Source organism: Trachemys scripta, chromosome 16 (genome assembly GCF_013100865.1).
Source record: "Trachemys scripta elegans isolate TJP31775 chromosome 16, CAS_Tse_1.0, whole genome shotgun sequence".
Classification (NCBI taxonomy): Eukaryota; Metazoa; Chordata; order Testudines; family Emydidae; genus Trachemys; species Trachemys scripta.
The window spans coordinates 21,369,557-21,397,042 of NC_048313.1; the positions used below are offsets into that span (position 1 = coordinate 21,369,557).

At 58.9% G+C, this 27,486-nt stretch overlaps 1 protein-coding gene across 3 annotated transcripts; it reads right to left on the minus strand.

Moving 5' to 3' along the window:
* Positions 1–1,792: 1,792 nt before the first annotated feature.
* On the minus strand, positions 1,793–20,664 carry NFE2 (nuclear factor, erythroid 2). Of its 3 annotated transcripts, none has more exons than XM_034793034.1 (4): positions 20,398–20,664; positions 9,811–9,892; positions 8,394–8,597; positions 1,793–3,558 (listed from the first exon to the last, which is right to left on the minus strand). In XM_034793034.1, exons 2-4 carry the CDS (start codon positions 9,859–9,861, stop codon positions 2,446–2,448), a joined length of 1,368 nt encoding a protein of 455 aa, XP_034648925.1. In that variant the 5' UTR covers positions 9,862–9,892; positions 20,398–20,664; the 3' UTR covers positions 1,793–2,445. The 3 variants fall into 3 exon arrangements, with proteins under 3 accessions (XP_034648925.1, XP_034648926.1, XP_034648927.1); XM_034793035.1 differs by lacking the exon at positions 20,398–20,664 and adding an exon at positions 8,794–8,916; XM_034793036.1 differs by lacking the exons at positions 9,811–9,892; positions 20,398–20,664 and adding an exon at positions 9,520–9,593.
* Between the last annotated feature and the right edge of the window lie 6,822 nt (positions 20,665–27,486).

The following is a 27,486-nucleotide window of genomic DNA, read 5'->3' on the forward strand; positions in this document are numbered from 1 at the left end:
ACCACTCCATACTCACACCACCTCACACACAACACAACACACCCACACAACACCACACGACACCCACACTCCCATACAACACACACACCCCCACTGCACAAACATCACACCACACCATACAATGTGTGCAAACAACAACTTATCGTACACTACACCACAGAATGCACACCCCCTGCACAATGTGTACATAATGCATATACCATAAAAACATACACATGCAACATACACAAAGCACTATACGTAACCACAGAATGCAGATAACACACACCCATACCATACAATGTGCACCACACAACATGCACACACAATACGTACGCCACACAATGCGCGCACACCACACACCCATTCTGAGGCCATCAGTAATTGTGATCTTCATTAATTATACACCCAGAACCAAAGCCCAAAAGCCAGGGCTGGGCAGCAAAGTGTCTGAGAGCCCTATGGATCAGGCTGCAGCTAGCAGAGGGACAGATGGATGGACAGAGGGCTCTGCAGTGTCCTATGGGGTGGGGAGCAGGGCACAGTCAGCTCATCTCCCGCCCACACACACACTTTGCTTTATGAGCTCAACACATCTCGGAGATTTATATTTGCGAAAAGCAGATGGGCCGTAAATGCCCCCAGTGAGAAACGGTGCAAGGACAAGTGACATAGAAGTGGGGGAGCAGAGATCCTGACTCTGAAAGTTGCCCCACCCCACAGCCTGTTCATACTGCCACACATATGCCCCCACTCCCTGTCCACACTGTCCCACGTGCTCTCCTCACGCCCTGCCCCACTCCCTGTCCATACCACCACATGGCCTGTCCAGCAAAACCGCCTCAAGTCCCGCTTTTCCCAGCTCCGATCTATTTTCCATGTGTGTGGGCAGCGCAGGACAGCTCTGCTTGGCACTGGCCTGTGCTGCCAGCTCACCGAGGCCAGGTGTGCTGCGGGGAGGCTGAGCGGGCTGCAGGCTGTGCAGAGCCATGACCCAGGAGGAGCAACCTGCGCCCATGGAGCTACAGCGCTGGGGAGGGGGTCAGGACTGGGCCCTCGCCCAAGCCCCGGGCTGTACATAGACTCCCCACCAATGCAGGTGCTGGCTGAGTTACACAGCTGGGGACTCCCACCACACACACAACCACTTCACTGCCCGCACACACAAACCGCGCACACACAAACCGCACACACACACACACGCATGCCCTCCCATCTCACACAGGCTGCGGCCTGTTTCCACCGCCTGCCTCCTCTCTCCCCGTGTCGGTGAGTGACCCCCAGTGACAGGCATGAAGACGCGGGGCTCCCAGCAGGTCCCTCCGGGCGCTGTTTATTGCTGGACAGTTGGCAGCCGCCGGCTGGGTCTCTATTTACAACAGTCCAAGTGGGGGAAAGGCCGCTAGGGCACCTTGCACCAGAGCAGTTGGGACCATGGCGCCCCATGTTCAACCCTCTGAGCTCTGGGGTCCCCTGGTCGGCCACAGGATCTCAGCTGCTGTGCTCAGCATCTGCTCATGTGGCCCACCGTGAGGTTGGATTGGCCCCATACTCAGCCACACAGGCTCAGTGCCATGAGCCATGGGCCCCAAGGCCGGCCTCTCCCTGCCCGGCATCACCAGGAAGAAAGGCAATTCTGCTCCCACTGTACCCTCAGAGACCTCTGTCCCCTCCCCCATGGCCCTGCACAGCCCCCTGCCCTTCATGCCCTGCCCTCAGGGACCCCCTCCTGTCCCTGTCCCTCTTGCCCCTGCACAGCCCTGCCCCCTCATGCCCTGCCCTCAGGGACCCCCTCCTGTCCCCAGCTGCCCCCTCCCCAGCCCCCCTAGCCCTGCCCTCAGGGACATAGGGCTCCTGTTACTCTCAGTGACTTTGCAAAGGGGCGTCTGACAAACAAGCTTATGGACACTCAGGAAGGAAGACACTCCGGTTCTGTCGGCTCTGTGGGGCTCATGGGGCAGAACCCTTCTCCCTCTCTCCAGGCCGGGTCATTTCCGTGGGGTGAGTGGGCCTGAGAAGTGCTGTTCTTCCCTGCGGTCGGCAGTGTCGCCCCAAACACCCCCTAGGAACAGAGCTCGGGGAGTAGGGGGCAAGGGACTCAGCAGGGTCGGGATCTGGTCTCTGCAGGGGAGTGAAGAGGGCTGGGGTAATCATCACAGAAACAAACAGTGACATGTATGGGACCCTGGTGCGTAACGCACTACAGGGTCCCCCCATCCCCATATGACACCTCCAGGGTTCGCTTGGCTCTGTAATGCTCTGGCAGGCCCCTCTGTTCCCGTATGACACCTCCAGGGTTTGGGTGCTGAAGGCACTGACAGGCCCTCCAGGCCCTTATGATGCCTCCAGGTGTGTAACGCGCAAAAGGGTCCCCTCACAAGCAGGTTTGGTTGCTGGGAAAGAACACAGACCCCCCCACCCCACACACAGGCGGGGCCTAGCTGTGGGGCCCCGGGGCCGCCCCGCTCAGTCCCCACTGTCCAGTTTCTTGCTGCGTGGCACCAGAAAGATGCCGCCGTCTGCGGTGAGCTGCAGGGAGAACTCTTCAGGCGAGTAGGGGTTCCCCGCATCGTCCCGCAGCATGAGGAAGACCTCGCGGTACAGCTGGCCCAGCTTCTGCTTCATGAGGCCCAGGGTCTTGTCCACCTCACAGCGGTCCCGCAGCAGCTGCTGCCGCTCCCGCCCCAGCTGCTCCAGCTCCTGCTCCAGCTGCACGATGTTCTCCAGCTTGCGCTTGCGGCAGTTCTGGGCCGCCACCTTGTTCTTGCCGCGGCGCCGGATGTCCCGGATCAGCGCCAGCTGCGGCTCCGTCAGCTGGTACTTGGACACCAGCTCGTTGAAGTCGTCCACCGGCAGGTTGACGATCTTCTCGGTGGGGAAGGGGATCTTCATGGCCAGGGCGCGGCGCTCGTCCCGGTTGCAGGCCAGTTCGGCCCGCGGGGGCACCCGGCCCTTTTCCAGCTGGGGCTTGAACGGCTCCAGGGGCTGCATGGCGAAGGGGGGCACCTCCTGCAAGGTGGGCAGCAAGGGGTAGTGCGGGCCGTAGTCCACAGGGTACATTTCCGCGTAGTCGGGCCGCGGCCTGCTGGGCTCCAGCCCCTCTGTCTCCATTGAGTCGGCGTCGCTATAGTTGAGTGACAGGCCTGAATCTGACTCCAAGTCCTCCTGGGCATTGCAGGGTGGCGGGGGGCCGTAGCCCTCAGCCCGGCCCCCCTCAGCCCGCCTGCCGGCCTCCCCCTGGGACTCGCTTAGCAGCCCGGACAGAGACGGAGTCTTGTTAGTGCCCATCTGGCTCAGGGCGGTGGTTTCTGGCCCCGGGTCAAGGCTGGAGGAGATCAGCATCCCAGTGTAGCCATAAGGGGGGACTATAGGGGGCACGGGGCCCATCCCCAGCCGGGGGCAGGGGGCCACCATGGCATCCAGATACTGGCGGTCATACACTGGGGCAGGCTGGCTGCAGCTGGGCACTGGGCCATCCCCCAGCGCTGGGCAGTGCCCGTAGTTGGCAGTGGGCGCCATTTGGTGCATGAGGGTGTACAGTGCGGGGTCGTAGGGGGTCTCATTCGGCACATCCAGGCCCTGTGGGGTTGAGAGATGCAGGCTGGTTAGTGGCTGCTAGGAGCTTCCCCCAAGGCATTGCTGGGCCAGGCCTCCCATGCCTGAGGGGTCTGGGGAGTTGTCCTCACAGGCACAGGGAGGGTAAGCGGCTTGCTCAGGGTCATTGGCAGAGTCAGGAATAGAACCCAGGAGCCCTTACTCCCAATTGCCCCCATAGCCCCACGGTCGCGCTCCCCACCACGCCCTAGGCCCAAAATGCAACGTAGGATCCAGACTGGACCAATGTCCCCTCCCCTCCCTCGACTCATGTTCCCCCAACCTCCTTCTGCAAACTCCTGTCCCCTCTCCCACCCCAACGCCCTCCCCTCCCCTTCCCCTCCCCAACTCCAACCTCTCCAACCACCTCCCCTCCCCCAACTCATGCTTCCCCCAGCTCCCCGCCCCCCCCAACTCATCTTTGTTGCCCTTCTCTGAACCTTTTCCAGTCCCGCTGTAACCTTTTTGTGACAGGGCGACCAGAACTGCACGCCCTATTCAAGGCCTGGGTGTACCAGGGATTTCTATAATGGCATTATGATATTTTCTGTCTTATTATCGATCCCTTTCCTAATGGATCTTTACATCCTCAGCTTTTTTGACTGCTGCTGCACACTGAGCTGATGTTTTCCATGAGGGGTCACAACTAATTTATAACCATCATTATATATGTGTAGGGTGACCAGATGTCCCGATTTTATAGGGACAGTCTTGATTTTTGGGTCTTTTTCTTATATAGCCTCCTATTACCCCCACGCCCCCGTCCCAATTTTTCACATTTGCTGTCTGGTCACCCTATATATGTGTAGTTGGGATTATGTTTTCTGGTGAGCATTACATTTATTTACAACATTGAATTTCATCTGCCATTCTGTTGCCCAGTCACCGAGTTCTGAGATCCCTGTGTAACACTTCACTATCAGCTTTGGACTTAACTAGGGGTGATTTTGTATCTTCTGCAAACTTTGCCACTTCACTGTTTACCCCCTTTTCCAGATCATTTATGATTATGTTGAACAGCACAGGTCCCAGTACAGATCCTGGGGGGACCATGCTATTTACCTCTCCCCACTGTGAAAATTGACCATTTATTCCTACCCTTTGTTTCCTGTCTTTTGAGCATTTACTGACCCATGAGAGCACCTTTCCTCTTATCCCATGACTGCTTACTTGGCTTTGGTGAGGGCCTTTTCAAAGGCTTTCTGAAGGTCCAAGTTCACTATGTCCCTGGATCACCCTTGTTCACATGTTTATTGACCCCCTCAAGGAATTCTAATAGATTGGTGAGGCGTGATTTCCCTTTACGAAAGCCATGTTGATTCTTCCCCAACAAATCGTGTTTATCTGTGTGTCTGATAAATCTGTTTTTCACTTAGTTTCTATCAAGTTGCCCAGCACTGAAGGTAGGCTCACCAGCCTGTAATTGCCAGGATCACCTCTGGAGCCCTTTTTTAAAATTAGGGTTACATTAGTTACCCTCCAGTCAGCTGGGCCAGAGGCTTATCTCAGTGATAGGTTACATACCACAGTTAGTAATTCTGCAGTGTCATATCTGAGTTCCTGCAGCACTCTTGGGTGAATCCCATCTGGTCCTGGTGACTTATTACCAGCGGTGAAAGTAGGCTGGTATGGTGTACCAGTAAGAAGCCAGTACCGGCCCTTACACATCCGATGTTAAAGCGTTAACATCGCTGCCCCTTTTGCCCCCCTGTCAGCGGCTCTGCAGGTAGGGACCCTACTGGCAGGGCCGCTGGGGGGGGAGGGGAGATGGACAAAAGGGGCAGCTGCCACGGGGCCGGCAATTTAGCCCTAGGTCCTTTTAAATCACCACCAGAGCCGTGGGTGGCGCGGGCCAGGCAGCGCGGATGGGCTGGCTGGGGGAGACGGACCCCCCAGCCCCGCCCCTTCCGCCTGAGGCCCTGCCCCTTCCTCCCAAGGCCCCGCCCCTTCTGGGGGCCCAAAGTCGGGCCCCCATAAAGGTAAGAGTTTAATATTACTTTCACCCCTGCTTATTACTGATTAAATACCAATTTGTTCCAAAACCCCCTCAACTGACACCTCAGTCTGGGACAGCTCTTCAGATCTGTCACTAAAAAAGAACGGCTCAGGTGTGGGAATCTCCCTCACATCCTCTGCAGCAAAGACCAATGCAAAGGATTCATTTCGCTTCTCCTCAACGGCCTTGTCTTCCTTGAGTGCTCCTTTAGCACCTCGACCGCCCAGTGGGCCCCCTGGCTGGCTGGCAGGCTGCTTGTTTCTGATGTATTTAAAAACATTCTTACTGTTAGTTTTTGAGTCCTTAGCAAGCAGCTTCTCAAATTCTTTCTTGACCGGCCTTATTTTAGTTTTACGCTTAATCTGCCAGCGTTTGGGCAGCTTATTACCCTCACTGGGACCTGACTTCCAGATTTTAAAGGATGCCTCTTTGCCTCGTATTGTGCTGCTTAGCCCTGGTGGTAGGGTGACCAGATGTCCCGATTTTATAGGGATAGTCCTGATATTTGGGGCTTTTTCTTATATAAGCTCCTATTTACATGCACCTGTCCTGATTTTTCACACTTGCTGTCTGGTCACCCTACCTGGTGGTATTCCTCTTATTGCCTCTCCTGACTTGGGGTATCTGTTTAGTCTGAGCCTTTACTATGGTGGTTTTAAACAGTCCCCACGCTGCTTGCAGGCATTTCACCCTTGTGACAGCTCCTTTTAATTAATGTCCAGCTAACGGGCGTCCTCCTTGGCATGTCGTTCCCCTTTTTAAAGTTAATTGTCACCATGGTGGGTTTTCTTGTGTTATCCCCCTACAAGGATTACACAACAGTTGCTATTCCCTAGCAGGTCAGCTGTATTCACCTCTTGGACCAGCTCCTGGGTGCCACTTAGGACTAAATCAAGAACTGCCTCTCCCCTCGTGACTAGCTCCCAGGACTAGCTGCTCCAAGAAGCAGCGGTGGATGCTAGTCCACTAGTGTCTAGGAATTTTATCTCTGCATCTTGCCCTAGGGGGACATGTGCTCACTCAATAAGGGAACAATTGAAATCCCCCATTGTTATTGTACTTTCTGCTTTTGGAGCCTCTCTAATCTTCCTGAGCATTTACTGTCACCCTCGCCAGGCTGCTCAGGGCGCCAGCATTGCCTGCCCCTCTACCCACACTCTGCAGCACCACCAGCCCTAGAAAGGGGTCAGGAAGGCCTAAGGCTGTGGGGGTGGGAAATGCAGCATGCTGGGAACTCACCACCCCTTGGAGGTAGAATGGGAGGCCCAGAGCATGCTGGGAATATGCTACTCCTTGGGGTGGAATGGAGCATGCTGGGAACACCTTGCCCCTGGGGATGAGATGTGGGGCCCAGAGCATGCTGGGAACACCCTGCTCCTTTGGGTGGGATGGGAGGGCCCAGAGCATGCTGGGAATGTGCCACTCCTTGGGGTGGGATGGGGGACCCAGAACATGCTGGGAATGTGTCATTCCTGGGGTTGGAGGGGGAATGGAGCATACTGGGATCACCCTGCCCCTCAGGGAGAGGGTTGCCGTCCCAAAGCATGCTGGGAAGGCGCCCAGCCTTGCAGCAGGTGCCTGCCCTACAGAGATGGACAGCGCGATATCATCCCTACCAGAACAATGGAGCCGATTCATCTCGTCAGACAGACGCCCCATTGTGCGGCCGGCCCCCCTGCCCTGCCCCCACCAGCCGAACACCACAGCAAGGGCCCTGCAGTGAATGGGGCAGTGTTGGCGCAGGGGCAGGGGAACAGCTCCATCCCACTGGGAAGATTAAAGAGGCGGCTGTGTGTAATTAATACCTGCAGCACAGCAGGTCCTTGGGAGGACAGGGTGCTGGGCGGGGGGGCTGTGTGTCCCCAGGGCCCGGGGCTGCCTCCCCACACTGACCAGGTGGCCTGTCCCTGGTGGGATGGATCCGGGGGGCTGCAAAGAATCCCAGGGAGGTGGGGTTAGAGCTCACCAACAGGAGGTGCGCTCCCTTGGCCTGCACAGCTAGCAGCTCCCTCATCCTCTTGGTGGGCCCAGCCACTAGGGGGCAGCATTGCTCCCTCGCTCAGGGATCCCCACTAGGGGGATGGGGATTCAGTCGGCGCTGAGGGCCGGTTAGCACCACTGGGAATTGGGCTGAGACCAAAGGAGAGGGGAGCAGTTGGGAGAAATTAGACCTAAACATCAGGGTCGGGGTAAGCTCTGTGTTTCCAGCCAGGGCCAGATTGGCTGGGGCAGACGGCCCATCTCAGGGACCCCCCACTAGTCCAACCTGGGCTTATCAAGGCCAGGCCAAGAGCCAGCCAGTGGACTCCCCTCCTCGAGCTGGCAGTGCCCGTGCCAAGGTGGGGTGGGGGCTGAGCCATGAGTCCCCTCCCTGTGCCAGGCTCAAGGGAACCCACGTGACTTTCGACCCAGATCAGAATTTCCCCTGGGAGCAAGTCGCCTGCTGGGGTCTGGGCTCTGAACCTGGCCAAACTCGTGTCACTTGTGAGCCTACAGCAGGCTGTAGGAACAAGGCCCCATTGCAAGGGGAGATGCCAACCAAACTCCCTGGGAGACAGACACCCAGGTGGGTGGCAGTAGCCCAATGGGGACAGGGACCTGCGCCTTGGGGCTCCGGCGCAGCTGGTCAACTCCTCCCTCTTCTACAATAACCGCCCCTCCAGGAGATCGCGGGGCTCCGCGCTGGACACAGCGACCGGCTCGGCCAGCGGCAGGGAGAAGGGGGCTAACAGCACCAGGCACTGCCACTGCCTGAAGCCAGGAGCCTGGAATCCAAAGCCGGCCTGGCTGGGGGAGGGAAGCAGAGGCTCCGTTTGGGGCTCACCTGCAGCTCCGCGATGGACATGATCTCCTGCCAGGTCAGCTCCATCTCCCCCTGCTGGCCAGGCTCACTCAGCTGTGGTGCAGGCAGGAGCGTTGTCCGGGCCCGGCCCTGCTGGGGAGGGCAAGGGGGCATCTTGCCGGCCCAGGCCCTGCCCAGTGTCTGCTCCAGAAGGGCCACCCCAAAACCGGCCGTGGCAGCGAAATTCTGTGGCACAAGGAAAGAAAGAATTTGATTGGATTTGATTGGTAGAGACAGGCTCCACCGTAGCCTTCCCGTCTGCTGATTGGTAGAAACAGAATCCTCCCCAACCTTCCTGCCTGGGGATTGGTGGAGACAGGATCCATCCCAACCTTCCTGCCTTCTGATTGATAGGGACTGGATCCACTCCAAACTTCCTCACCTGTTGATTGGTAGAGAAAGGAACCACTCCATCATTCCTGCCTGCTGATTGGTACAGACAGGATCCATTCCAGCCTTCCTGCCTGGGGATTGGTGGAGACAGGATTCACCCCAGCCTTTCTGCCTGTTGATTGGTAGAGATAGGATCTCTTCCCTGCCTCCCCCCCCCCCCAGCCTTCCCATCTGCTGATTGGTGGTCTGAGTATTTCTCTCTCTGATTGGGAGCTGGAGAGCTCTCTCTGATATGGGGCAGCCTGAGGGGCTCTTTGCAGCTCCCAGGTTCCCTAGAGCGTGGCCTGGGCGTGGCAGGGGAAGTGGGGATGCCCAGGATCGCTCTGCTCTGTGCATCTCCTTCGGGCCTGCTGGGCCAAGCGTATGGAGGGGCCAGGCTCCCCTTGGGCCCCGCTGTGGAGACCGGCTCCAGATCCCAACTCTTCTGAGTCTGAGGGGTTGGGTCGGGGGTCACAGTCCAGAGCTGGGTGGCCTGAGGAGTTCTGTCTCTAACTCCTCTCACAGAATTGGGCTGGGGGACACCCCCTTCCTGAAGTTCAGGCCTGGCTATAGCAGAGACTGGGGGAGGCATTCATAGGAAAGACTCCAGTCCCTGATTCCCACTGAGCTCTGGCAACCTTAGTCCTCTTCCCAACCCAGCTGGGGATGTGGGGTGAGGTCAGGACGACGCCCACCAGCCCCCACATCCCCACGCACCCCACTGCCGCTCTCTTACCCTACTCCAGCCTGATGCCTCCTCATTTCTCTTCCCTCTCTGTCTGGGGCGATCTCTCCACCCCCTCCTCCCGCTCCACCCCTTCCTGAGCTCCCACCAGAGTCTCCCACCCCGTGGGGTGTCCCACCACATCTGGTTGGTTGGGCGGGGGGAGGAGGCTGCGGTACTGGGCCTTTCCCGAGCACCATGTTTCCTTCTGCAGCCCGGTGGGATGTTCCCCACGGCGACCCCAGGCGTGGTCACCCCATCTGGTGTCCCGATAAGCCTCCCCTCCCCGGTCGCTCCCCTCACCTCTGAGCCGGTTCTGTGAATTTGCAGCCCGCAGCTGGCAAAATCAGACATTCATGAAGCCGGGAGGAGGCCTGCTCTGCTCCTGCAACACACAGATAAGGGCCCTTATCACCCGCAGCTGCACGGCCAAGGCATGCGCCCCGGCTAGCGGCTGTCAGGCTCATGCCCAGCCAGCTCCCTGAACCCCACTATGCTCTCCCCACCCGCTCCCAGCCCTGACCATCCCCAGGCTCTGTCCAGGCCCAGACACACCCATGAAACTGCCCAAAGCACAAGGGAGGCAGTGTGACCTAGTGGGTAGTGCACTGCACTAGAACACAGGAAGCCGGGGTTCTGTTCCATGGCTACTTCCCTGCTCAGTGCCTCAGTTTCCCCTCCTTGTCTCTATTCAGCCTGGGAGCTCTTTGGGGCAGGGTCCATTTCTCACGCTGCATCTGTGCAGCGCCTGGTGCAGCAGGGCCCTGATCTCGGTCAGGGTCTCTGGGTGCTGCTGATACGCACAGAATAATCCTGTTTTGCAACAGGAGCCGATGGTGGATCATGGAGGGGGCCCCAGTGAACCCACTCAGATTGGCGATGATGCTGGGACTCATGCTCCCGCCTTGAGAGACTGCTCCACACTAATGACCATGAATGGCCAGGCCTTGGATTACCTTGCACCCTCCTGCAGCACAGCGCCCCCTAGCGCCACCCTGGGGCAACAGGGTCAGCGCTGACTGCCAGAGGAGAGCGCCCCCTATTGAGCCCCTCACTTTGCTCCCTGCAGCACAGCGCTCCCTAGCGCCACCCTGGGGCAATAGGGCCAGCGCTGACTGCCAGGGGAGAGCGCCCCCTGCTGAGCCCCCGCCCCACTCCCTGGGTTCGCAGCCGTCCCCAGGGCCAGCGCCTGAGCGTGCAGGCAGGGCTGCCTCCCTCCAGCGATTTCACAAGAGGTTCCTTGCGGCAGGAGAGCCCCCAGGCTGCCGGGAAGAGAAGCAGAAACGGCCCCGTCACTTGTCAGCCCCGCCCGGCGCCCACATTACCCCCTTCCTGCTGGCAGTGCCCTCCCAGGGGAACTTCCCTGCCGCTCCATTCAGCTCTGCCAAGCAATGACCCCCCACGACACCATCCCCCAGTCACACTGAGGCTCCCTGTAAGGTGGGGGTCAGAGTCTTTAACCCCCCAGTGGAACTGAGTTCCAGTGGGCTTGTGCCAGCCCAGGAATGAATGAATGACATGGGCTGGATGGCTCTGTGGGGCCCAAAGGCACAGTTCTCGGCTCCCCCAGTGGCTGGGCTGGTTTTCTGGGGCCCAAAGGGAGAGACCCCAGCTCCTCTCCCCCTCCCCCCATGGCCAGGCCAGCTCCCTGGGGCCCAAAGGGACAGATCCTGGGTCCCTCCCCCCCCATGGCCCAGCAGGTTCTGTGGGGCTTACAAGGACAGGATCTGGCAGATCGACGCTTCCCCGCTCCACACCCCCTTCTCATTCCCCTCCAAGCCCACTCCCCCCCTTCCTGGCTCCAAGGCTAAGGCCAGCCTTCCAAGGGCGGGCACCCAGTCAGAGCCAGATTCTCAGTAGAGATGGCCCTGCCAGGGGCACGCTGGGCAGCAGCTCCTTGGAAAGTCCAGCCCAGCTCCCCAGGGGGTTTAGCTGGGCCTGAATCTGTAATTTGAGTCCCGACCTCAGAACGGCCACGAAGCCAGACTCCAAAGCACCCGCCTCCCCCTCCGTGCATTGGGGAAACCTGAGGGGCAATTCACAGGAAAGATGTGGGGAAGGGGCAATCCCAGGCTCCAACCCCTGAGCCCAGCCCCGAACCTACGGAACTATGATTGGGGCAATAAACCACGGAGACGACGGGTCAGATGTGTGAGACCTGAGCCAAAGCAAGAGTGAGAAACAAAGGCACACCCTGCTCAGGCCACCCGCCGTCCTTCCCTCCATCCACCCATCGCCAACCAGGGGAGAGTTTGAAATCTTGAAATACTTCACCTCCAGGCAGTGGCGTAGCCAGGCTCTAAGAGCAGGGGGAGCAAACATAAAAAAGGCGCCCCCCCTTGGCTCCTCCTCTGGCCACGCCCCCCTTGGCTCCTCCTCCAGCCACTCTGCACCCCACCCCCCTTGGCTCCTCCCCCCGTCCCGGGGCCCCCCCCTTGCTCCACCGGCCACGGCTGCCGGCTGCGCTGCGGGCCGCCTTGCTGTGCCCCACCCTCACTCTGCCTCCTCCGACCGTGCCCGCCACCCCCCCATTGGCTGCCGGCCGCCCTGCTGCGCCCCCCCTCGCTCCTCCGGTCGTGCCGCCCCCTCCCCATGGCTCCTCCGGCCGTGCTGCCCCCCCTTGCCTGCAGCGGCTGCTTCCCCTGCACCCCACTAGCTATGCTACTGGCTCCTGCTGCCCGGGGTCCTGGCTGCCAGTCCCGCTGCTGTCCAGGGTGTTGGCCGCTGGCCCCAGGTCCTGTTCGACCGCCAGGTTCCACTCGGCCGCTGGCCCCGGGGGCTCCACTGCCGGCCCCAGGGTCCCAGCCGCCGGCCCCTCATGCAAGGTCCTGGCTGACGGATCCACACCTGTGGCTCCACATCCACCCCTAGCTGGGTCCCCAGCCTCCGCCGCCTTACCCCTGTCCACATCCCACCCTCCCGGAGCCATAGCCCTGCTCCCAGCTCCAGCTCTAGGGGGTGGTGAGAGGCACGGATAGGGATAAGAGGGGTACAGCTCAGCACCCCCACGCCAAAAACACCCAGTGACACTGGGGCAGAGATGGGCACTGCCAAGGGCCATGAAGGCAGGTCCCATGTAACTGACCAGGCAGATCAGAGACTGTTTTACAGCTGATTGGTACCAACTGGGCCACACTCATTGCTGTACCAGAGAAGCAGCTGTTGGATAACGGGACACGGCACCTTTCCGCACATGACCACCCATCCAAACCCATCTGTCCCGCAGGCCCCGCTGGGAAGCTAGTGAGGCAGTTCTGAGAGTAAATAGATTTTGTGGCGATAAAACCAGAAGGGCCCATTCAGATCCCTGCATCCAGCCTGGTAACTGATGGGCAGGATCATTCAGACACATGTCCATCCTCAACCAAAAGGTTCAACGGGATGGAGAATCCACCAGTCCGCTGGGAAGCTGCTCCCAGGACTAATTCCCCTCCCTGTTACAGACTCATGTCTCAGTCCCAATTTGAACTGAGAGGGATCCAGGCTCGGGGGCGGGGCATTCCAGAGGCTCCTACTCGCTATAGTTATTTGTTCGGTGTATTACGATAGCATCTCGGATCCTCACTCATGGACCAGGACCCCAAGGTGCCAGGCGCTGTATAAACACAACAGACCCTGTGCCAAAGAGCTTACAGTCCAATGCAGGCAGCTCTGGGGTGGGATGAAGCAGCTTCCAGTCGGAGGCCTGGTGAACACTTAAAACGTCGGTCGACAGCTATGGGATTCAGGGGTGTGAAAAATCCACCCCCAAGACCTGGCCCAGTAACCTCAGTTTGGACCTTCACTGGATCATCTCTGTCTCGCTGCATTTCCAAAGAGGCCGATTCAGCCTTTTTTAGCTCAAAAAAAAACAAACAAACTATTTCTCTAAATCTGCTAGGTTTCTTGGTTTGTTTCCCCCCCGTTTGCTTTTGTCTCCATCCCTGGCAACTTTGAAAGGCTGTTTTCCTCCAAGGCCCGCTCTGGTTCAGGGAGGAATTGGTGGGGGAAGTTTTCTGGCTGGTGCTATGCAGGACGACTCCCAACGGCCCCTTCAAAGCTATTACAAACATTTCGTAATTTTCCAAATATATATATATAAAAAAAACAACGGAATGTCGAAAGAGGAAACAACCCTTTGATCCCAGAAATATGGGGGTTGGTGGTTTTTCTCTGAAACCCCCCCCTCCCACCATACACACACATGTGACTTAAGTAACCAATCAGAACTGGCCATGGGGAGCCTGTCCCCACACCCAAATCCTTGAGCTGGGCCCTGACCCTGGCGCTGCCCTTGTGTTCCTTGCTCTCAACCTGCTGCCTTTGGGCATTGCGGGTGCACCGGGCTGGGCCCTGGAGGGGCTGGGGAGCAAGTGGCAGCTCCCTGCGGGGGCAGGTTGGCAGAGTGCCCTGTGCTGTCTCCTGAGGATGCCCTGTGGATGCCCCCAGCTGTCTCATCCCTCGTTCCCCGGGACAATAAACACTCCCCAGCCGCAGGAACGCCCAGCCAGACCGCACGTTGTGCTCACTTCTGCTTTCAGGTGCTTTCCAGCAAGCGGGACGAGCAGCCGGCCGCAGCATCATCCCACCGGGACCGGGGTGGGGGCACGTGGGGGGGGCTCAGCTCGGCAGCCTTGCGCCACCAGTGCTTGGTTTCCACCAAAGCCAGCGTGGATGGAGTTAATGGGCCTGTTCATTGGGGGGAAAGTGGGGATGAGCCAGGGTAAAGGCTGTGGGTGTGGGGCGGGGAGGAGTGCTGGGGACTTCCTGTTGAGCAGCCCAGGTGGTGCCTGGATCCAGAACTCTGTCCGTCTCTCTCATCCCGTCCATTTGTCTCCCCTCCATGTTGATCAGAGCCCCTGGATCAGGGGCAGCTCCCCACAGGGTTGAACCCAATGCCGGCTAGGGGCCGATTTGCGCTGAAGCAACATGAGATTCACTCTCCCGCCGCCAGCATCAGATCCCAAACCCAATTCCCCCCTTCACCGCCACCAGTGGGGGCATTGGGCCTGGCCTAAATGTCAGATCCCTCCTGTTCCAAGCCACATTCTCCATGTGGTCTAAAGGTTAGAGCCCGAGAGAATGGAAACCAGGACTCCTGGGTTCTCTCCTTTGGCTCTGGCTGGGGAGTGGGGTCTGGTGGGTTAGAGCTATGGGGCAGAGCGACAGGACTCCTGGGTTCTAGCCCCGGCTCTGCTCCTGATTCCCTCGGTGAGCCCATTGTCAGAGCAGTTTTGCCACCTGATGCTAGGGCCCTATAGAAAGCAGGGCACTTTTATTGCAGGGAGATGCAGGGATCAGAGGGTTAAGGCACTGATCAGCCCCTCCCCCACCGCAGCCTGTGGGCCGTTATCACCTTCTGGGGCCCCTGGTTTCCCGCCCGTGTTTCAACACAGGCCCCCTACGATTTCCCAAGGCCCCAGCGGGATGTTGCACAAGGCAAAACTGACGCCCGGCCTCTCTTGGTTAACACTGTGCCTGGCTCCCGCGGGGCACATCCCCCTCCCCTGCTCCTGGGTCCAGGGCGTGGGATGGGGTGGGGCGGGGGGGGGGTTTGCGGGGCCTCTCCCTGGGACATCCTCCTTAGGAGGGGCCTCCCCACCAGACCTGGCCACTGCCCAGCCTCTTGGCTCATCAGGGTGGCCCTGCCCTGCACCCTTGGCCCAGGCAGCCCTGCCATGCGATCAGCACCATGCACTGCAACAAACACTCCAGCACCCCCCAGCCATCCACCCAGCGCAGCCACTCGCAAACACTGGTCACTGCCCTTGTAGCATCGCGGGTAGTGCACTGGACTGGGACTCAGGAGAGCTGGGGTCTGTCCCTGGCTCTGGCCTGCTGGGTGACCTTAGGCAAGCTGTGCCTCTCTGTGCCTCAGTTTCCCCACCTGTACAATAGGGATCACAGCGCTGACTTCCTCGGTGAAGTGCTTTGAGATCAACAGAGAAGAGCCTGGCAGGATTGTTACTATGGCACTGGGAGCTGGCAGTTTGCGCCAGAGCCTGTGATGGCTCTGACAGCTGAGATCCCACTTCACCCACCAGCAGTGCTGACCCCTGCCTGCTCCCTCCCCTGTGCCCCACCCTGCACTGCCTTCCAGCTGCTGGATCTCACATACTCCCCCACCAGGTGGGACCCACATCCCCTCCCTCACCCACTCCAGGTGTCACCCAGTGGCGCAGGATGGGGATACTTTCCCTCCAGACCCCTGCACTTCCCAGCTGGCGTCCTGCAACCTTAGCATTAACAGGAGCCAGTGAGCATGTGTGCACCACTGCCATCTGCTAGTCAGGATAAGGACTGCTCAGCTGTGTGTCAGAGGCCCTGCACTGCTGAGGGGGATTCTCCCTTAGTGCAGATGGCTTTGACACCAGGAGGATCTGAATTCTATGTCTCATGCAGCTATGACATGCAGCCTGGAACTGGGCGTGGAGTTCCCAGTGCCCACAACATTGCTACAAGATTCTGCCCAACTCCTGTACTTGCTGTGGGAAGACCCTACAATAACAAACCAGCATATGTGGCACAGTGCTCAGGGAGACCCTACAATAACAAACTAGCGTGCGTAGCCCAGTGCTCAGGGAGACCCTACAATAACAAACCAGTGTGCATAGCCCAGTGCTCAGGGAGACCCTACAATAACAAACCAGCATGCATAGCAGTGTGCTCGGTGGGCTTTTCAAGCTCCCAGAGACATTCAGGATCAGGCTGGCGTAAGTGCTGGGATGGGGCTGCCTGGGGCTTGAACCCAGAGCTGGGTAGGTGCTCAGGGCTGGGGCAGGCTATACAGGCAAAGGGGAGAGACAGGCAGAGACTTATGACTGGGCTCTGCCAATCTGGAGCCAGGCACCCCGCTCTCAATGGTCGGGGGCAGGGGGTTCCCCCAGGACCATTGTTTGTTCTGCTACTTAGCCTGAGATGTAGCTTGTACCAAGCGTGTGGAATGCTGATGCCCTGCGTGGGTTATTAGCAGCGGGGGGTCAAACCTGCAACCAGATCATCGTCCCTAAGTCTAAAACATCAGTTCTTAAGCATGGCTGTACTAGGCCCATCAATCCAGACCTGGCCTAGGCACCACAAGAAGGGGACAGAGCACCACACTCAGTGGGCATGGCTTATACTTGGGTAGGTGGGTGTTGTGTGCACATGCGTCAGTGTGTGAGCTCCACTGCCCTCTACTGGATGAAATCCACACCGCTCTACTCTGTGTCATAGCCCCTATACTGCTCCCAGGGAGTCTCCATGAGGTTCTGGGGGTCTAGAGTGCGACTCCCGTGACACCTAGAGGGGCTTGTCTCAGGGCCCCTCTTCCAACCCAGGCAAGGCCGAGTCCTGCTCTGAGCCAATGGCCCCTTCCCCGGCGGGATTGGTCTTCAGTGTCACTCCACTGGCTTGGAGTCCAGGGGCCAGCCCAGGGGCTCCGGAGGGAGGGACCCGATGGGGATCATGGTCAGTGTGTATGGGGGTGTGGAGCCAGCCCCAGATTCCCACCCTGGTTCTGGCAGCGCAGCCCCAGGGGGTGCATCCAGCCCCATCTCTGCCCCTAGCAAAGGGGTTCAATCCAGCCCCCCCACTGGGTTGTTTCTCTGCAGTCACCGATGGAGATGATGCAGAAGCCTGGCTAGAATCTGGCTCGCTTGCCCCTGGCTGGAGCAGCTGGCTGGGGATGGGAGCCTGCATGGGTTTGGGTTGGGAAGGCAGCTTTGGGACTTGCAGAGGCAGCTGCTTCTCGGTGACGCTGAGGTAAATCCAGGGTCATGCCATGCACCTGAGTGGGGATAGTCCAGCTTTACACTGGCCTAGCTAAGTGCTGAGTTTGGCTCAGAGGGGGTGGAAGCGGGCACGGCTTTTCCAACCCTGTGTGCCAAATCAGCACCCCAAGCCACGAGCCAAAGATGGGGCAGGGAGAGGGCTTAGATCCCCCAGGAATGCAGGCCTCTGCCCCCGGAGCTGAAGGAGAATCCCCACTAGCTGTTAGCAATATAGGGTGTATAACACACAGCTCAGCCTTTATGCCCCACGTGTTGCTCTACTGAGGCTAAGAGAGACTGGACACCTGCTCTGGGGTGACACTCGCTTGGAGACAGGAGTGAGCTGAGACCCTGCAAGGAGATATTTCCTTTGCTGTTTCTCGTTGTTACCAGTCTGAGGACAAAGCTGCTCAGATCCTCAGAAGGAGAGAGAGATACAGGAACCCCCTTATCGCCCCTCAGCGTGAGGCCCAGGGCCCACCCCCTCCAGGGGCAGGCTGGGCTGGCCCCTAGTCAGGTACATGGGTACCCAGCCAGGGCCTGGGCATATTCAGTAAGCCAGTGCTGCAGAGCTGCTGATGGCCTGTCTGGCAGGGGGGCATCACCCACACTGCTAGATTTCCCTGGTACCTCCAACAGCCTCCGCACCCAGCTCTTAGGCATCCCCGTCATTGCCACATCCCGGCCACCTCCACCAAGCCAGCCACCCCTCTGCCTGGGAGTTTGGGGCTCTGGCAACACCCCCAGTTGGAAAAGCAAACAGAGCCCAACCTCCCTGAGCTCTGCCTAGTTCCCAGTTGATGCTAAACGCCTGTGGGCTGCACTGCACCCCAGAAGTGGCTGCTTTTGGGCAGTGGGGGAAGAGGTACCTGTGTCAGCAGTCCTGGAAACCCTCTGGGACCCTTCAGGGATAGAATCCAGCCCCCGCTGCTCTGAGTGCGCAGCCCCTGGCACTTGAGCTGAAGGGGAATCGCTGTTGGCTGTGAGGGGGTTATGACACTTAGTGAAGCAGAGTCTGCCGCCATCCAGGAGAGGGCAGTAGTGAGAGCTAACTGGCTGGTCACCGGTCCTGAGACCAGCCAGGCCCCTCTCCAGGAAGAGGCTGGGAAGAGACAGGCTTGGAGCAAGGTCCCTGGGGCAGCAGAAACAGCCCCAGGGGAGGGCAAGGCCAATGGGCCATCAAGTCCAGGACCTGGCTCCCTCTGTGAGACCCCCAGTGTGTCCAGCCAACCACAGACCTGTCCCCGGAGCCCATGCCTGGTTCTGCTGCACAGCCCAGCAGCGCCTGGGGACTGGATCGACTCAGCCCCACAGCCCCGGCCTCTCTAGTTACTACCAGTGTATTGCAGCCGCAGGTGCCAAGCCCATTTCCCTGTGTCTCTGTGAGATCATGTGGCAGGGAGTTCTGCTGGTTCACACTGTCTTCCGCACATGGTCAAACCCCGCCCTGCTGACTTCAATAGCAAACACTGTCATGAAGCCAGGGCCTTGGGAACCGCATGGCAGCTGCAGGGAGCGAGCTTAGCGCTCGGCCCCAAGAACCCAAACCCCGACACAAGCTAAAGGAAAATCTCCTGCAGCTCTTTGCACTACAGGGTCTATGGGCCATGGCTAGCAGTGCTGGGTGCACCCAGGAGAGGGCAGTGGTGCACATATGTGCACAGCCCCCCCATACAGCCTCCACACACACACACCATTTAGATTGTCCTTTTCCACCAATGTCCCACCCAAGCCCCAGACCTGGGTTCAACCTTCAGAGCAAACGCTCGACTCTCAGCAACCTGCCAGGAGCAGAAACCTGCCATGCACCACAGAAACAAGCACTAGAGCCACACGGACACGAGCCCCGGGGGAAGAGGAGCCGCCACTGACCCCACCCCCATCCCACTCACCCCACACTGAGGGGACAGTGCAAATGCCCATGAGTCCCCCATGGGAGCTGCTTCTTGAGTAGCTGCTGGGAGAATTTGCTGACCTCTGCACTGGCTCCGTGTGTGTGTGTGTGTGTGTGTGCACTCTGTGTGTAGGGGTGTGTGTGCATTGTGTATGTGTGTGTGTGCATAGAGTATATGTGTGCGTGTGCACTCTGTGTGTGTGCATACAGTTTGTATGTGTGCATGTGCACTCTGTGTGTAGGGGGAGTGTGTGTGTATATAGTGTGTCTGTGTGCGTGTGCACTCTGTGTGTAGGGGTGTGTGTAGGATGTGTGTGTGTGTGTGTGTGTGTGTGTGCATACAGTGTGTCTGTGTGTGTAGGGGTGTGTGTGCACGGTGCGTGTGTGTAGGATGTGTGTATGGTGTTGTGCACCAGGAGAAGGTGATGCGGGTGGGAGGTGGGCTGTGTTTTCCTTTCACCTCCAGCGAGTCACTAACTCACACCCAGAGACACAAGGGTGCAGACAGGAGAAAGCGTCCCCCAGGCTGAGCCCCCCTCCTGCCCTGCCTTCTCTCTCCTGCCCTCTCAGACACAAACCCTAACCCTGCCGAAGCCCAGGCAAGTCTCCACAGGACCCCGCAGCGCAGCCACTGCCCCACAGGCCACTGAGCGCAGACCTCCAAACCCAGCATGGTGGAGCCCGTGTGATCAGAACCCCCAGGGGCTGCAGCATCCCTGCCCCACATGCCCAGCGCTTCATACCCCCAGCTTCCTCGTGGGCCCCACGCCTGCCCCCAGAGCTACGTGTCCCCAGCCAGCTCACAGAGATGGGTCTGAGCACCAGGTTTCCGACCGGGATCTGGGTCGGACCCTTCCCACAGCTTGGGTGGCCAGATGGAGATGGCGATCTGAAGGGGTGGGGGGAGGTTGGACGGGGACAGGGATCCTGGTCAGGGGGTTGGGGGGCTAAACAGGGCTGGGGATCTGTGTCATGGGGGGCAGCATTGGAATCTGGCGGTTGGTGCTGGGATTGTTCCAGAGCCTGGGGCCCCGATCCTGGCGCATTGGGGGGGCGGGGGCTCTGAACCACCCCAGCCAGCAGTTCCATGCAGGCAGGACAGGGCTCATGCCCCCCACACACACAGTGGTGACCCATCTGCCTTGGGAAAATCTCCCACCCCCAGCTGGGATCTCGGGTTCCCAGCACCTGCCGGAGCCGCAGGGACCTGAACAAAGTCTCCTTTGAGAGGCCGTGGCTGGGCCAGGCACCGCTGCTGGCTCCTACCTGCCTGGGATACCCAGCCGGGGTCTCGCTCTTTTTCCCCGTCTCCCTCACGGTGGCTCCTTCCCGCAGGACCCCGAGGTGCTGGGGCAGCCAAGCGTAGTCTGTGCTGCGAGCCGGGGGGCCTTCTCAGGGCACCTCCATCCTGGGCAGCCCTGGGGGGCGCACGAAGGGCAGCGCTCTCGTCCGCGTTCTCCTCGGTGAGGCTCTGCGCCTCTCCCTGGGGTTGCCTGTTATTACATAAGCAGGGCCAGCCCTGCCCCGCCGTCTAACGGCCTCCCGCCCCCCCGCGAGGTGTGGAGGGGAAGCCACAGAGCGCAGTGTCTGTAGGGGATGGCCCCCCCAGCCTCCGGGGGCTGCACTGCAGGGAAACAGGAGCCCTCCCTCCATGGCACACGGTGATAACAAGGACACACACCACAACACGACACAACCCCCGACAACACCCAGCCACGCAAAGACTCCTGCACGCAGCGCCACGCACACACACACACGCTTGTGCATATACACAAACACAGCCACATGTGTGCACACAGAGCCCCCTCCCCCGCGCACACAGAGTCTCACACACACACACAGCCACACACGCACAGCCACACATACAGCCACACGCACACACACAGAGCCCCACAAACACACACAGCCACACATGCATGCACAGAGCCCCACAAACATGCACAGCCACACATACAGCCATATGCACACACACAGAGCCCTTCAAACACCCACCCAGCCACATACACACACACACGCTTGTGCATATGCACAAACACAGCCACACGTGTACGCACAGAGCCCCCTCCCCCCGCGCACACAGAGTCTCTCTCTCACACACACACACAGCCACACACGCACAGCCACATGCACACACACAGAGCCCCTCAAACACCCACCCAGCCACACACACACACACCCTTGTGCATACTCACAAACACAGCCGCATGTGCACACAGAGCTTGCCTCCCCACACATACAGCCACACACAGAGAGAGCCCCACAAAAACACACACAGCCACACATGCACGCACAGAGCCCCACAAACACACACAGCCACACATGCACGCACAGAGTCCCGCAAACACACACAGCCACACATGCACGCACACACAGCTCCATACACAAAGACAACTTTAAAAGGGATTATTGAGCCCTGAGAAAGACAAACACAAACCCACAGCTGCAGCCCCCAGCTGAGCTGAAATGTTACGTGGGTTCATCCACAGAGGCGCGTTCGTTCCTTCTGTTCCCCCCATTGGAGCCCAAGAATTTTTGTGACTTTTTGCCACATTTTGGTAAAGTCTCAAATATACTCAGGTGGGAGTGCAATGCAAATTCATTTTTACTCAATAAAACAGGTTGAGTTTGTCCCACAGGAACCGGCGGTGGGGTGGGGGGGGAGAGGTGCCTGCGGCCAGGGGAGCACAGCAACCCTGGGGGCAGCTGGGGGGCAGCAGGGTGACCACGAGGGTGCAGGAAGGCATGATAAGGGGGGCACCAGCATCATCAATTGTGTCTTTTATGAGAGAATCTCGCACATTTGTTAACCCCCCACCAGCCATTACCCAATTATGCTGATGGGGAAACTGAGGCACGGAGAGGGTGTGGGACTGGCTGAAGGTCAGACAGAAAAGCTGAGGCAGATATGGGGAGCAGAACCCAGGTGTCCTGACTCCCAGCTCCCTCTGCTCTAACCCACTCCACTCCACCATGCAAGCCACTTGGGTACTACTAACAACAGGTCCTTAGAGTCTCAATGGGGCAGCCGAGGGCTGAACGGGCCACTTCTGGGAGGACAGTGGGGTCTTGTGGTTAGAGCAGTGGAGACTGGGAGTCTGGACCCCTGAGTTCTATCCCCAGCTCTGACATGGGTGTGGGGTCTGATGATTAGAGAAGGGTTGTGTGGGGGAGGCACGGAGAATGGGCATCAGGACTCCTGGGAGGAGAATGGGGTCAGGGGAGAAACCGCCAGGCCATTGTCAGAAGGGGCGGCTACACCCGCCTGGCGAAGGCCCGTGAGAAGGAACCAAAACTGGCCGATTGCACAACGAGTCAGACACATTGTCTCCGAGGCGGGGGCTTTCCATGGAGAACCGTCCCCATGGGGAGGAGGCCTGTTCCCTGGGGTGGGTGGTGAGTGAACCCCCTCACCCCTGGGAGTTCCCTGCCGTTGGCCCCAGAGCCGGTGCCATGGACGTGGGTTGCAGGGGAAAGGGGAAAGGGGGCCCTTGTCCAGCTAAGCCCCACAAGGCCTCATTGTGAGGAGGCTACAGGGCCTAAGCCAATGGCAGCCTGGCTGGGGGCTGCCATGTGGGCCTGAGGCTCAGGACACCTGGGTTCTATTCCCAGCTGGGTGACTCTGGGTAAATCTCCTTCCCTGCTTGTGCCTCAGTTTCCCCTTCCACCTTTTATCTGTCAAACTTGTGAGCTTTTGGGGGCAGGAGTTGTGTCTCACTCTCGGTCTGTGCAGCGCCTGGCACACTGGGGGAGCCTGGAATATAAATAATAAAAATGGTTTACACTCTTTTTTAGTATTTTCTGATTGTTTTTTTCCCGTAGCACCCATGGGTCTGAGCAGAGAACAGGATCCCACCGCGCCAGGTGCTGTACACACCAATTGAGTCTCTGTCCCAAAGAGCTCACAGACAGCTCTGCATAGGGGTCTAGTGGGTTACAGCATGCAACATGGGAGTCAGGACTCCTGGGTTCCGTTTCTATCTCTGGGTAGGGAGTGGAGGTCAGTGCTTAGAGCAGGGGTGACTAGGAGCCAGAACTCCTGGGTTCTATTCCTGGCTCTGGGAGAGGAGTGGGATCTAGGAAAGGAAACTGATGCATAGAGAGGGGGTGTGACTCCCCCTGGCTCACCTAGCTGGAAACACAGGCATTAGCTCTGGATATTTCTTACTGCACCTTGTGCTAGGTGCAGTATATTCATAGCCCAGAATTCCTGGGTTCTAATCCAGTTCTGAGAGAGGAATGAGGTGCAGTGGGTTACATCAGGTGGACTGGAAGCCAGGACGCCTGGGTTCTATCTCCAGCTCTAGGAAGGGAGGGTGACTAGTGGTTAGAGCAGGGGGCCTGGGAGCCAGGACTCTTGAGTTCTTCCCCGGCGCTGGGAGGGGAGCGACTCCTGCCAGGTTGAACTTGAATCACATTGGTCATCGAGGAGCAAACGGCCCCATTGCTTGTCACCGTGAGTCATCCCCACCTCCTTCCCAGAGCCAGGGATAGAACTCAGGTATCCTGCCCCCCTGCCCTCCCCGAAACCACTAGACTCCCCTCCCAGAACCCTAGAGTCCTGGCTCCTAGGCAGCTCCAGCGCGTGGGCGCAGGCTGAGTCCACATGTCCTGCAGTTTTGGGGGGACCCTGGCGGAGCGCTCAGGGAGTGCATCCCAGTGGGAAGTGCACCCCCGCACCCCAGGGCATGGTCGGGGGGGAGGAGGGATCCAATCCCTGAATAGCCCCAGGGCAGTGGGGGCTCCAGGGCTGAGGCTGGGGGAAGGTTGCCTGAATCTCAGCCCTTTCATGCTCCTGGGTTCCCCCTCCCCCAGGGCTGGGCCAGGCCAAGGCAGAGACAAAGGCCCTTTTATGGGCCCAGGTAACCAGGCATCCCCATGCACCTGTCTTAAAGGCACAGGCAGTTTTTCTGCTGCACACACCGTTGTGAGCCCTGGCATGTGCCCTGTCTTCACTCAGTGCATGCATGTGAGCGTCATGGGTATGACATGAGGTACATGTCTGTACCAGGGCTCACATGGAACGACCCCAGCAGCATGTGTCTGTGGCGTGCATGGCACAGGCGTGCTAGGTCAGTGCATACCTGCCCCATGTAAATAACATGCAACACCCCCCAACATGGCTTAATAGGGGATCGTACAGCCGCACACGCCTGCAACATGCAACCCATGTGGATACTAGATCAGCACATGCAGTACGTGTCAATGCTAGATGATCATGACTGCAACATGTAATATACATGAATGCTAGAGCAGCACATATCTTCAACATGTATACATTTGAATGCTCGGTCATGGTCCTGATTCTGCTCACCCTGGTGTAAATCAGGAATCACTCTGTTAAAGTCAGTGAAGTTATATGGGTGTCAAGCTCTGGTACGAGGAGACTCAGGCCCCAGGTACATTGGCACATGCCAGCAGCACATAGGAGTAGCAGAGCTGCACACAGAACATAGGAATATCACAGCACATGTTTGCCGCATGCCTTACACATGAACTCTGTTGGCATGAGCTAGTAGTTACACAGCTGTGACATGTATGGCATGGGGATACTCTAGCAGCACTTAACTGTGACTTGCTTCCTAGAGCAAGAATACAGCTCACGGGACACATCTGCAACATGCTTATACATGAATCCTGGTGAACACTAGCTGTAATGGGCACCACACAGAAATACCATGTGTATAATGTATTATGCAGGGCACGTAACATAGGAATCCCATGTTAGCACATGTCTGTAACATGTCCACAGTAATACCATGGCAGCATGTCTGTAACAAGCAGCACACAGGAATGCCATGGCAGCGCACATCTGTAACACACAGCACACAGGGATGCACAGCAGCACACGTCTGTAACACACAGCACACAGGAATGCCACGGCAGCACACGTCTGTAACACATGGCACACAGGAAAGCCATGGCAGCGCACGTCTGTAACGCATGGCACACAGGAAAGCCACGGCAGCGCACGTCTGTAACAAAAGCACCCAGGGATGCCACAGCAGCGCACGTCTGTAACACACAGCACACAGGAATGCCACGGCAGCGCACGTCTGTAACACATGGCACACAGGAAAGCCATGGCAGCGCACGTCTGTAACACACGGCACACAGGAAAGCCACGGCAGTGCACATCTGTAACACAAAGCACACAGGGATGCCACAGCCAGCACACGTCTGCAACACGCGGCACACAGGAATGCAACAGCCAGCACACGTCTGCAACATGCGGCACACAGGGATGCCACGGCAGCCCAGCTGGCGCATGCCACAGTAGGGTATCACAGGCTCTGAATGTTTTCCCTCCCTTGTGCGACCCCCTCCCCACCCCCACAGGAAGGCCGTTACTGTGGTTTCTGTGCCACCTCCTGTGTTTTGTGCCATATGGACAATTTATAACCCCCAGGGCCTAAGCCTATTTCTGGGGCTTCCCTCTAGCCTGCCCAGGGGATCTTGGGACTCGTAGTCTGAGGAGGGGGCCGGAGCGCCAGATGCAGCAGCAGGGGAGCAGCTCAGCTCCCTAGGCCCAGGGATGCTTGCCCGAGCCAATGCTGGGCTGGGGCTGCAGGGAGTGGCGACCCCACCAGGATAAAGTCAGGCCCTTTTGTTCAGTGCAGTGAAGCAGCCACCCCACCCACCTCAGAGGTGGCTGCATTTCACTGCTGGAGAACAGTTTTCTGAATAAGGATCTGCCAGGCTTGGTAGCAATGTGGGGCTGGGGCTGGGTGCAGGTGAGCCCCCCTGCCTTCCTCCCACTTACTCTAGCCCCAGCCACTCCTGCTGTCACCCCAGACATGCCAGGTTCAAGTCCTGGGGATGCTCACTGCCCAGGCTCCCCCTGGGCCTGTGGGGAGGCACTGAGGGGCGTGGGCAGGGGGGCCAACAGGGGCCCCAGGAGAGCCTGTTTGTCCGAGTGAATAGTGGGGGCATGAGGCAGGGAGCCCAGGGCGGCAGCTATTAGGGATGGGACTCCAGCCGGACTGATCCTGCAGGGGGTCTGTCTGTCCAGCTGTCCAAGGGTGCCAATCCCCCGAACTCTGAAGGAGGTGTCTGTGTGTCCTGCAGGCCCGACGGATCAGGATGCCAACCTGGATTGGACCCTGCCCCATGGAGCAGCACCCTGGACCCAGATTCTGGAGCGACTCAGCCCGAAAGGTGAGTGGGGGGCCAGTTGGGTGAGTGGCTCTGGGGGCACAGACTAGACGGGGCCGCCCCTTCAGCTCCAGGGGCGACCCAGCACAGCTGTCCCACCCCCCGCCTGGACCCGTTGCTAAAGAGCCCAGCCAACGTTATGTAACTGGTCTCGCGGTGGGGTGGCTGCCTGGTCTAACGCAACCTTTATCAGCATGGCCCAGCATATCCGCCCCTGGCAGCGCCCGGCCCAGCTTCCTCTGCAACCGGCCGGGGAGCCTGCAGGGCTGGTATCCCTGACACCCAGCGCTTCCCCTCCGCAACCAGAGCCCCTACCCCGAACTGCGGCTCCAGTAGCCCCCGCCACTGAGAGCTGTGGGGACCTCCCTGAGGTTACGGAGCAGGACTGGAAATAGAACCCAGGAGTCCTGGTTCCCCTCCCCGCCCTGCCTCCCCACAACCACTGGACCCCTTCCCGGAGCCAGGGATAGAACCTAGGAGCCCTGGCTCCCCATCCCCACTGTAACCATTACACCCCCCCTCCCCTCCCAGAGCCAGGGATAGAACCCAGGAGCCCTGGTTCTCAGCCCCCTGCCACTCTAACCACTAGATACCACTGCCCCAGGGACTCAGCTCCTCTGTGCCAGGGGATTGTGCAAGCAAAGAGCACCCCCTGCTGTCAAGAGGCAGCCGGGCTCCCAGGGCCACCCTCCAGCCATCTCGGTTTGGGGCTGATCCATGCAGTGGAGGGGGGCAGTGCTGGGTTTTCCCTGCTGGGGTTTGAGGTTTGCACCCCCATGACATGGGATTAACTGCTCTCATCCACAGCCCATGTGCATGGGGGAAAAAACAGGGACAGTTCAACCAGCAGAGACTGTCAATGGGGTAGGAAGGGGCTGTGGGTCGGGCTTGAGAGGCACCAGCAGAGCTGGGGGGCTGGGAGCCCAGGACTGGGTTGAGTTGATGCCAGGGTCTGTGTGGGTCCAAGCACCAGCTGTAGAGCCGGATGCCAAGTCCCACAGAGTGCGGGGGACAGGACGGGACTGGTCCTATCTCAGTATGTAGGGGAGGGGGGCTCCATCACTCAACAAGGGGTGGCTGGGCCTGTGATGCCCGCTTTGCTCCCCTGCTAGTTTCTGGTTTTGGGGACACATGCGCACCAGGCTGAGCCCCCACAAACTCATCACCCAGAGCTCTGAGATAGGAGACCTTCCTTTGATGGCC

What these genes read in the sequence shown, in the direction of transcription:
- NFE2 (XM_034793034.1), bottom strand. Translation starts at nt 9,861, where the DNA reads ATGTCTGATTTTGCCAGCTGCGGGCTGCAAATTCACAGAACCGGCTCA. An exon ending in TTCACAGAACCGGCTCAGAG is followed by an intron (nt 8,598 to 9,810) that starts GTGAGGGGAGCG and finishes CTTGTGCCACAG; the next exon opens with AATTTCGCTGCCACGGCCGG. An exon ending in TGTCCATCGCGGAGCTGCAG is followed by an intron (nt 3,559 to 8,393) that starts GTGAGCCCCAAA and finishes TCAACCCCACAG; the next exon opens with GGCCTGGATGTGCCGAATGA.